Below are 11138 nucleotides of genomic sequence, written 5' to 3'. Positions count from 1 at the left end.
GGGAGTGCAGGGGGGTCGTGTGTAGGCGTGCTGCACCCATAATGCAATGCGTGACCCTTCCAGTGCGCATGCGTGCACTACAGGCGCGACCCCCCCATTTTTGCATGCTTTTTTCGCCCTCCCCAGGCTCCAGAGGCTTTTTAGGAGCATGGGAAGGGCGGAAACAGCCCCCCCGCCCCCCGGAAGCCCTCCGGAGGCTTAGGGACCTTCAGGAGGCTCCCCTGAAGCCTCCGAAGCAGTCAAAATGACCCTCCGAGCAAACAGGAACTCACTTCCAGTTTGCTCAGAGGGTCGTTTTAAGCGCTCCGAAGGCTTCAGGGACCTTCAAGAGGCTTCCCTGAAGCCTCCGAAGCAATCAAAACGACCCTGAGCAAACACGAAGTCCGTTCCCGAACTTCCGGTTTGCCTATAGGGCCGGATTTTTGTGCTCCAGAGGCTTCAGGGAAGCTCATGAAGCCTCTAGAGGGCCTCCGGGGAGGGCGGGGGAGGCTCTTTTCAGCCTCCCCAGGTTCCTATAAAGCCTCTGGAGCCTGGGGAGAGTGAAAAATGGCTTTAAAAAAGGGTGAACTCAGCTGGCCAGTGCGCGCATGCGCGCTGGCCAGCTGACAGGGCAGCGCCTTGCGTGCCCTGACAAATGGCTCCGCGTGCCACCTGTGGCACGCGTGCCATAGATTCGCCATCACTGCTCTATGGCAAGGGGTGGGTTTTCTAGTTGGCTCCACAAATGATAGGGCTTTCAGTTACGACAGGTAGAGGAAAAAGGATGCCGCACTAGGAGACTCTATGGTGGGGGAACCAAATTTCCGGTCAGCTCCAGAATTGGACGAGGGGGGCTTCCGGTAGGACATTTGTGGCTCCCGGTGTTTTCTTTTCTGTAGGAAACAGGTCCAAATGGCTCTTTGAGTATTTTAAGGTTGCCGACCCCTGGTCTATGGAGATTCTCAGTCATCTAGGTCATAGTTGCCCCACAGGTGCTTTCTTTCAAAAGGAAACTGGACTTTGTTTTGCTTGCAGACGGTGCATTTCTCATCCAAGAAGCTTCTTCAGTTCTGACTGAATGGTGGGAGAATGGAAGAATTTATATTCCTTGCAGTCATCTGGTTGTTAGTCCTCTTTCTGAGAGTTGTTGAGGCCACTTGGAGGTTTGCAGACTACAGCATTCAGGGGGCTCAGATAAACCTCCAAGTGGCCTCAACAGCTCTCACAAAGAGGGCTCACGAGCAAATGACTTCAAGGCATCTACACTAAATCTTTCCATTTCCCACCATTCAGTCAGAACTGAAGGAGCTTCTTGGATGAGAAGGGAGACGTCTTCAAGGAAAGCAAGGAAGTCCAGTTGTCTTCGGGACAACCAAGCGGTTTGTTTTGACCATCAACACAAGTTATTCCAATGGCCCTGGAAAGCAAATCATGTTGCAACCAAAGAAAGCTGCTAACAATTGCTTAGTTGAAATAAAGTATCAACACACACATTTTTGATTTGCATAATACTCACTTTGCCTCCTCCAATAATTCATACCTATTGAAATATTTGAAATAACGATTAAAAAAAAGCAAAACCTGGCACAGCTGTAGTGCAAAACATAGATCTTTGCACTGGATTCTTACCTGAATTCCACCTCATCAGGGGTTCAAGGCAAGGCAATAACACTGAAGTAGAATAACAATTATTTAACATAACGTTCCCCAATTTTTTGCTTTACACAGGTCCAGCTAGCACACTGGGTTGAATGTTAACTGTTGTGGCCCAGCAGGATCCAGTTGAACTGCTGATGGACTCGGATAGCGAGGAACCACATGAGTCTGCCCTGGACGATGTGGAGGACCCTGTGCAGTGTTCAAACTCAGAGCAGGGACCAGAGAGGCTGGCCGGCCACCAGGAGGCGCCTGAGGCATGGAGCAGTGGGGAGGATCACAGACATTGTCCCTGATGCTAGATTGAGAAGGGCTGAGAAACAGAAGCAGCAACTCCGTAGGCAGACTCACAGATGATTAAGCACAGGTGGTTGTGGATTGGCCCCTCCCAAGAGAGATTATAGGTGAGGCGTTGGGAGGGGACATTTGCGGGAAACAACAGTTCGAATTAGTAGTTAAGAAAATCTATCTGTGTATTCTAGCCGTGTCTGCTCGTTTGGACTCTCTGAATTGCTTCATTTGAATTATCTGGGTTGCTCTATTAAACGCGAGTTGTCTGGGCCCTCAGCCAAAGGATTCGTTATCTCAGTAATTAAACAGTGGCAAACAGCCAAGCCTGTGTTCTGGTTTATTCACAGCCTTTTTTGGGGGGGGGGGGGGGTCAGAACAGCTAACTATATTAGATGTGTCTTGCTTCCACATGTGACCACTTAGCTGAACTAAAATCTAATTAGTGCAAGTTCTAATGCACATCATTCAAGGCTTTTGATTTTGATTCAATTTATTCTCAATTTGAAGTAGAGATGATGTTTTCTCCAAATATTCTGTATTTTCTCTCTCTCATAGAAGCCCATCCACAAACTTTCTCCGGAAGAAAAACATGAAAACATTTCTGACACCTTTGATATTAATTACTTCCATTTTACAGGGTTAAAAACCTCAAAACTGTATCTAAAAATATTTCTGTAGCGGTGGAGCCTATGTTTAATGAGATGTAGGGATATGTAAAAGAATGGCTTTTAGACAGTTTAGGGCTGAACTAAGGATTTGGTCTAAAAATCAAAGCTTAGGAAGATTATTGGTGGTGAGAAGAACCAATGGATGAAGAAAGTTCTTAGAACATCAGTGACTCCTGTCCCAAAGGTGCTTTTTCAAGAGGCAACTGGACTTTCTGTTTTTTTCTTTGAAGACATTTCACTTCTCATCCAAGAAGCTTCTTCAGCTCTGACTGGATGGTGGGGAATGGAAGGATTTATATACCCTTTGCAGACCGACAGTTGGTCATTTGCATTCTTTTAGAGGGTCGTTGAGACCGGGGGGGGGGGTGTTTGTCTGTGTGCTCAGGGTCACCTGAGAAGGCACCACACCCATTTGCACTACTTGGGCGAGTGGGCATCCCCACTTGCACAAGCAGCAGCTGAATGTGTGCACTTGTGCTCCATTTTTGTGAGCAGCGTACATGCACACTGCTCACACAAATGGAGCTGCGGTTGCACTTGCTGGCCACTCGCATGGAATCATCCCCTTCTCCCCACCCCCCACAAAGCTGGAAAGGTTGGGGAACTTATACAGGACCTTCTCCCTGGAACTGAGAAACATCTTGCGTAGTAAAAAAAAAACAATGCTCTTACGATAAAGTTAAGATTTACATTTTTTATTTGCACCTTTTTTCTGTAATTTTGCCGTTTTGTTTTTTTGCAGGGTAGGCTTTGTAATCGTAGGTGGTAATTTAAAAGTTATTTCTTCATCTTCATCACCTTCTGGCTGAGATTTTCGGCGCTCCAAAAATGTTGGTGTACACACGGGGGTGGGATCCTGGACAGGTGGAGAAGAAAATGATTGGATTATGACGGACCGTTGCAAGCTAATTTTAAAAAGTATATTTTCACAAAAGGCTGAAATCTTTGTTGGCAATGACAGAAACAGGAAAGCTTTCTACCGGTCATAATCTGGACAACACAAGACAAAAAAATGATAACCTCTTCATAGTAACTTTCTGGCGAAAATACTGAGAACAACTTCCTCAAAATATTCTAAATTTAATTCAATATGGTAATTTCATTACCCCCTTTCCATGGCCAAATTCCTTAGTCTGTATTATTTGGAAATGATACAGCACAGAGATGGGAAATAATGCTATAGGATCAGCCAAGTTATCCAAGCTTCCCAAATAGGACCCTTCTGAATACCCAGGAAAAGGACAAAGAAAGCAGGACAATGATTTCATCCTAAGAGGGCATCGTAGAAGGAAAGTCTTTCAGAAATCTTCCTTTCTCTGGGACTTTAAGGCAATTTGAAGAGCACTGGACGACACCCGGTTTCCAAATACAACAGGAAAATACTGATAGCACTCGACTGTGGATGTGTAGGATGACAATTTGAGTCCCATGGTAGAGCAGGGAGGAAGCATTTGCAGCCGAGGGAGTGATGCAGCTGCTAGCTTAGCAGGCAAAGAGGAACAAGATTGGACTTCAGCAAATCAACAGCGGACAAGCTGAAAAGGGAAACTGAGCCCACCAGCTTCACGGCTCAGCAGAGATGCTGACAGCCTCCAGCCAGCAGCTTTTAAAGCACCTCCTTCCCTCCTCTGGGCCGAGAAACTGAAAAATGACTGTTGACTTAACTGAATGGTCCTTCTATGTGCGCTGCGAGGGGAATCCAAGCATGGGTTAACTTTGTCCATTAGCCTAGAGACTGAGTTATGTAAATTGATGGCCACGCCTCCTCTGACTGGGCTAGTTCAGTTTTGCACGAAGGTTCAGCCGATTTGAGAGATGCAAAAAGTAGTACAGAAGTCAAAGGCAAGTCAGGTAAGTAATAGGAGAAAAGGCAAGTCCAGGCCCGGAACAGCCGAAGCCGAGGGTGGGTTTGGATTCCCCTCGCAGCGCACATAGAAGGACCGTTCAGGTAAGTCAATGGTCGTTCTCTTGTGCGTTGCTTGGGGAATCCAAGCATGGGACATGCCAAAGCAATAAACTTTAGGGGTGGGAGCGAGGCTGGTCTTGTGTCATTGCTGAAGAAACCACCCTTTGCAGCACACGCCATCCAAAGGATGCCTCCGCCGAGGTATAAATGTCCACTTTGCAATGGTGGATAAAGGGCGACGGTGATGACCAGGTCACTGCCCTGCATATGTCCTCTACCGAGGCTTGCATTGCCCAGGCCACCGTCGTGGCAGCACTCCTGGTGGAATGGGGAGTGATGCGACTGGGAACTGGTCGGGACTGACAGTCGTAGGCGAGGGCAATACACGCCTTCAACCAGCGGCCGATAGTGTGAGACGATGCCTTTTGCCCCATGGTGGCTGGTTGGAAAGACACAAAAAGGGCCTCAGTCCTTCTGAACGACGCAGTGCGTCGCACATAGAGGTGAAGTGAACGACGGACGTCGAGGTGATGCCAACGCCGTTCCCGGGGATGAGATGGATGAGATGAAATGCAATCGCTCAAAAGCATTCTAGCGTGCATTCGCCAAGGCGATCTGCTTACCTCCATCGACATCAAGGAGGCATACCTACATGTGCCGATACATCCGGCCCATCGAAGGTTCCTGCGCTTCCATTTTGCAGGGCATAATTTCTGATTTTTGCCAAAAAAATAAATAAACGCCACTGGATACAATGGGTTTACTTAACTACCGCAAAAAAAAGGTTTGTAAAACTGGGCATGGTAATATGGCCTGCTTAATGGCCAGCACAACTTGCAATCATAATTCTTGGCTCAAGTATGGTTGTAATTCGAGGACTATTTGTCTTCCAATATTTTTCCTTTCTTCAAATAAAAAAGGCCCATCATAATTCAGACAATTTCAAAACCCCAAATGTTCACTTACTTCATCATCCACTGATGCATCTTCATTAGAATCTGATTTTGAAATCATCTTTTTCTTTATTGGAGGCATCTGAGCACTCTAAGAAAGAATCTTAGCATTAAGGTTACCTCATAATTCAACTTCAACGATAAATATGTTAACTAATAATCTTTAAAACAGTTCGCATATTGAATTTGCCTTGAAGCTATGAAACTCAGGACAAGAGTTCTCATTAAAAACAGGGTGAAACGAAGACTAATATCGGTTTGCATGACAAAGTATCTTTTTAAGAAAGTTGTCAGAGGCTGCCAATCAGAGTTGCCAATGGGGTTTCCTAAAAAAAACCTCCAAGATTTCATGCTCAAATAAACCCAGATTTGAGACCAAAAAAATCCAGAATGCCCCCAACAAATTGGTTTTAAACTAAATTACTTTTACCTACCTAATATGTATAATATAATGAATATAAAACACGTCATGATTTCATTACATTTTAAAATCCTAGAAACGTAGACAGGGATGGAAAAATCCACGTCTGTGTTTAAAAACCCAGCACTGTTAACCCTGCTGCCAATCTTTTGAGTCCATAGGGAGCCACAAGCTTTTGTCTAAATCATGTGTCAAATGATCTCACGTCTCCAATTGTCTGGTGACAATATAACCTTTGTATTGTAACTTAAGGCAGTTAAATTTACAGTCAGTACACAACAATCGTGTTTATGCCTCGTTCTTCTCATTATACTAAGTATTATTCAGGGGGGAAAAAAAGAACACTTACAAATCCAGGGAAATCATAATCTATTCCTTTCTCAGCGAGCCTTTTTCGCAACTTGTTTTCCTTTTTCAACAGCCTCTCAGCCATCTTTTCTTCCTCCTGTGCTGTTCGAGTCCGGTTGTAGCGTTTTACGGCGGGATATGATGGCTTTCTGAACTTCCGATCAGAACCTTTAAAAAGGTTTTCATGTACTTTTTCTGATGGCATAAACTGACCTGTAACACGCAACCAAGGCAAGAGCAAGTCGTGAGAAACAGAGCAAGGCCACTACAAAAGCTTCCACCTTAATTGCGCTCTCAAAAAATATTTTAAACAGAAATAGAAAATTGTCCTCGAGTCCATATACTGTGTTTCCCCTAAAACAAGACCTACTCCGAAAAGACTCTCTATCATGTTTTTGAACGCATGCACTCAAAGTAAACCCTACCCCGAAAATTAGATTCAATTAAGACCCTACCCATCCCAGGATACAGGGGATGGGGCGCGATAAAAATTAAACTAGGGTGGGGATGGGGAGGTACAACTGCCCTACTTACCAGGCTTCCCCCTCCCCCGACACCTCCCCCGTCTTTTTCTGTGGCCACTTCTTCTGTAGCTGCTTGCACGCATCACCCCCAGACTCCGTTTCGCTGTCACAGCCTTCCCGAAAGCCCTCTGCAACTCAATAACAGAGCTCCGGATCGATCTGGACCTCTTTTATCGAGTACAGAGGGCTTTCCGGAAGACATCTGTAGCTGATAACACAACTCTGGATCGATCCGGAGCTCTGCTATTGACTGTAGAGAGTTTTCCGGAAGGTCTCTGATGGTGAAACGGAAGTCAGGGGGCGCCACGCGTGTTAATCTGTAGCCTGTTTCTTGGTTGCAGAGGGCTTTCAGGAAGGCCTCTGATGGTGAAACGGAAGGCGGGGGTTAGGCGTGCGAGTGGCAAGCAGCTGTAGAAGTGGGTGGCAGCGGGCTCCTGCTGGGTGGGGCTGCCCTAGCCTTTTTTTAAGGGTCAAAAGAAAATACGACCAGATCTTCTTTTCGGGGAAACACGGCATTAAACACAGAATATCAATGCATTATGGCTTCAGCTAAACAAAGAGATATGCAGGATCGCTGCTTCCCTTTGAGGCAGGCATCATGTTTCTCTTCTGCACATACGCTATATATTTCAATTTTTGGTTGCAACTGTTGTTTATTTTAATATTGTTTCCTCCCCAAAACCCCTGCCATACAAATTGACTAAATAAATACGATTACTTTCATACTATATTATTACAGTGCATTTTATTTTTCTATATTGGCATAGTGTATTATTATTGTCCTTGTAAACCCCTGCAGCCAGGCTAGATTGAGAGGATGTAATACTTCCGTAAAGAAATAAACGCATTTGATGTTGTTCCTAAGCATCAGTACAAGCAGATAAAGCAATAAAACACTTCTGCAAGATCAAGCTTGATTTAAATGCTGTGTGGAGTTCAACCATTTCCCCCTGTTACTTGGGGGAGAAAGAAGAGTATTTTGTCCTTTTTTCAAAACTAACTATCAAAACAACATGGATATATAATATATCTATATTGATATATCACTGTGTGTTGGCTAAGCTGTAAAAAAAGGAAAATATATATTGGGGATATGGATTATATTTCAAAGCAGACAATGTAATAGAGAATAAAGCTACAGCCATGCCTAATCTCAAATGCAAAAGATTTAATTGCACTGCGTTACTTATTTTATTTATTTATGGCATCAATTCCAAAGGACTAAGCAATGGATAGCTCTAAAATATACAAAACAATTAATATTTAATATAGGTAATAAAGGTGCTTGTAGCCACAAATCAATTCTCAAAGGCCTTTCAAAAATAGTCAAGTTGTACCTTCTCTTCAAAATATTATGGAAGTGAAAGCTACCCTCATTTTAGAGCAGACTGTTCGAAAAGAAAGGAATCCCCATGGAAACACTTTCTATTACATCCCCTCCCTTCACATTGTGATAGGAGGGATCCTTTACAGGTGCATCTTCATCATATGGACTATGCAGGTAAAATATACCCAGAAATAACAATCCTTGCAAAAAAGAGCAGTTGCAATTTCTGAAGGTCACACAGATTAGGAAAAAAAGGAGATGAGAGAATGAGAACTTGTAAAGGAAAAAGGGAGGTTTAGTGGGGTATTTTTCAACATCTGACTCTTTCATGGAACTGCTACATTTAACAAACAGGGATATACTCACATTTCAAGAGCTTTTCACGGACAAGGTAATTGTTCATGGTATCTGCAGCTATCTTTGCAATTTCGTCATACTCAAATTCCACAAAAGCATAACCTTTGCTACCTCCTGTCTATCAAAGAGAAGGAGAAAACTGTTTATAAAAAATACAATACTTTTATAAATTTAGCTGAAGGACAACACCCCGTGAAGTATTACACTGAGAGAACAACTGATCCAAAGTCATCTAGCGACAATCTTATTCCAAAAAGGTTTTTCTGACCTATAAAATACAAAATACTTTTAGTTCTCACCAATATGCACTGTCATCATTAGTAACATTAAAGTTAATTCAAATTAGCAAGGTTTGGTACCTTCTAGCCTAAAAATATGCTAAGCCTGTAAGGAGGAATGCCATTGGAAAAGTAAGCAGTACAAGGCTTGGATTAAGTGGCTAGATCAGAATCAGCCTCATAATTGCAAAATCGTTAGAAGCAACTTAGAACTGAGGAGAAATTTCCTGACAGTTAGAACAATGAATCAGTGGAACAGAAATTGCCTCCAGAAGTTGTGAATGCCCCAACACTGGAAGTCTTTAAGAAGATGTTGGATAGCCATCTGTCTGAAACGGTATAGGGTTTCCTGCCTAGGCAGGGCATTGGACTAGAAGACATCCAAGGTTCCTTCCAACTCTGCTATTCTATTCTTTGTGGCAACCCCTTAAGATATTGGAACACTGCTATAATATCACCGCTAGTGCCTCCAGAAGTTGTGAATTCTCTAACATTGGAAGTTTTAAAGAAGAGAATAGACAACCATTTGTCTGAAATGGTATAGGGCAGTGATGGCGAACCTATGGCACACATGCCACAGGTGGCACGGGTAGCCAATTGTCAGGGCACGCGAGGCGCTGCCCTGTCAGCTGGCCAGCGTGCATGTGCGCTGGCCAGCTGAGTTCACCCTTTTTAAAAGCCATTTTTCGCCCTCCCCAGGCTCCAGAGCATTTATAGGAGTCTGGGGAGGGCGAAAAGAGCCTCCCCGGCCCCCCTCGGAGGCTTCATAAGCTTCCCTAAAGCCTCCGGAGTGCAAAAGCCCGTTCGGGAACGGACTTCTGGTTTGCTCAGAGGGTCGTTTTGACTGCTCCGGAGGCTTCAGGGAAGCATCCTGAAGGTCCCTGAAGCCTTCGGAGCACTCAAAACGACCCTCCGAGCAAACCGGAAGCCACTTAAAGCCTCTGGAGCCTGGGGAGGGCAAAAAAGCATGCAAAAAATGGGGGGTCGCGCCTGTAGTGCGCGCATGCACACTGGGGAGGGGGGTAGCGCATTGCATTACGGGTGCAGCATGCCCACACACTACCCCCCTGCGCTCCCCCCACTTATGGCATGTGAGCCAAAAAAGGTTCGCCATCACTGGTATAGGGTTTCCTGCCTAGGCAGGGGGTTGGACTCTAAGACCTCTAAGATCCCTTCCAACTCTGCTATTGTATTGTATTGGTTACATTGTATGTAGAACTCTAAATTTACTCTCCCACATATAGTTTGTAATTGTTCTAATTGCTTCAATGGCTTTTGTTTTACTTGCTCTGACACTATGTGGTTTCTTCTTAATTGTGTCCACCATCCAGAATCACCTACATGAAATGAGTGACTAAACATTGGCCCCTAAGTGATGGAAACTCTTTGGGTAACTCTGAGTCAGCCATTCTCTCTCAAACCTACCTATCCCAGAGTTGTTGTGGAGGAAAATAATTGCTGAATACTCCTCTATGAGTTCCCTTGAGTTTTCCAGAATAGCCACCCAACCGACACACATAGCTTAAGGGCATAAAAGCCAATTTGGTGCAGTGGTCAAGGTGCTGGCCTAGAAACCATGAAATATGAGTTCTAGGTTACCTTAGGCATGAAAATCAGCCAGGTGACTTTAGGTCAATCACCAGGAGACCCGTGAGTTCTAGTCCCGCCTTAGACATAAGAGCTGGCTGGATGACTTTGGGCCAATCACTGGGAGACTGAGCGTTCTAGTCCCGCCTTTGGTCTAGTAAGTCTTTCTTAGCCTCACAGAGTTGTCGTTGTGGGGAAAATAAATGGCAGGAGCATTTTATGTTCTCCACCTTGAGTTTATACAGGTAGTCCTTGAGTAACGACCACAACTGAGCCCAAGGTTTCTGCTGTTAACTTGAGTTTCGCCCCGCTTTATGGCTTTTCTTGCCACCATTGTAAATCAATGCAGTTCATAAGTTAGTAGCTTATGAACTAACTTATAAATATAAAAAAAATGAGACGGGCTGCTAACCACCGAAGCAAAGTTTACCTTTTTACTCCTCGAAAGGCGGACCCGAGTCACTGTCCCAAACTGGCTGAAGTACTGCTGGAGCTGAGCCTCGTAGAGGCCTCTCGGGAGGTGACCCACGTAAACGACGCCCGGTTTCACCTTCTGATTCTGGGAGGTAAAACGAGGAGAGGCGTAAATAGACGTTGGAAGTTCCTCTCTCCCAGCGCCCGGCGGGAGAAATCACCACGGCCTCCCTCCGTTTCTTACCTTGGAGGCCGCCTTGCGCACCCGGTGCACCTCAGCCTGGAACTCGCGCTGCCGCTCCGGGTCCAGAGACAGGAGGGGAGTCGCTGCCGACGCAACGTTACTCGCCGCCATCACGCTTCAGAGAGAAAGACGGCAGCGCGCCTGCGCCGCAAACCGGAACTCCGTTACGCGTCACTTCCTCTTCG

At 45.1% G+C, this 11138-nt stretch overlaps 1 protein-coding gene across 1 annotated transcript; it reads right to left on the bottom strand.

The window, feature by feature from the left end:
* Nucleotides 1-3268: 3268 nt before the first annotated feature.
* Nucleotides 3269-11113, bottom strand: NIFK (nucleolar protein interacting with the FHA domain of MKI67). Its single transcript, XM_081954239.1, has 6 exons — nt 10954-11113; nt 10726-10854; nt 8440-8548; nt 6224-6435; nt 5467-5544; nt 3269-3450 (listed from the first exon to the last, which is right to left on the bottom strand). Exons 1-6 carry the CDS (start codon nt 11062-11064, stop codon nt 3274-3276), a joined length of 816 nt encoding a protein of 271 aa, XP_081810365.1. The 5' UTR covers nt 11065-11113; the 3' UTR covers nt 3269-3273.
* Between the last annotated feature and the right edge of the window lie 25 nt (nt 11114-11138).

This window comes from Natrix helvetica, assembly GCF_964273705.1.
Source record: "Natrix helvetica genome assembly, chromosome: 5".
Taxonomy (NCBI): domain Eukaryota; kingdom Metazoa; phylum Chordata; class Lepidosauria; order Squamata; family Natricidae; genus Natrix; species Natrix helvetica.
This window is presented reverse-complemented; position numbering and strand designations above follow the sequence as displayed.

Coding starts and splice junctions, on each gene's coding strand:
- NIFK (XM_081954239.1), bottom strand. CDS start 11,064: ATGGCGGCGAGTAACGTTGCGTCGGCAGCGACTCCCCTCCTGTCTCTG. Junction 10,855..10,953: donor TGCGCAAGGCGGCCTCCAAG/GTAAGAAACGGA, acceptor TTTACCTCCCAG/AATCAGAAGGTGAAACCGGG. Junction 6,436..8,439: donor CCGTGAAAAGCTCTTGAAAT/GTGAGTATATCC, acceptor TGCGTGTTACAG/GTCAGTTTATGCCATCAGAA.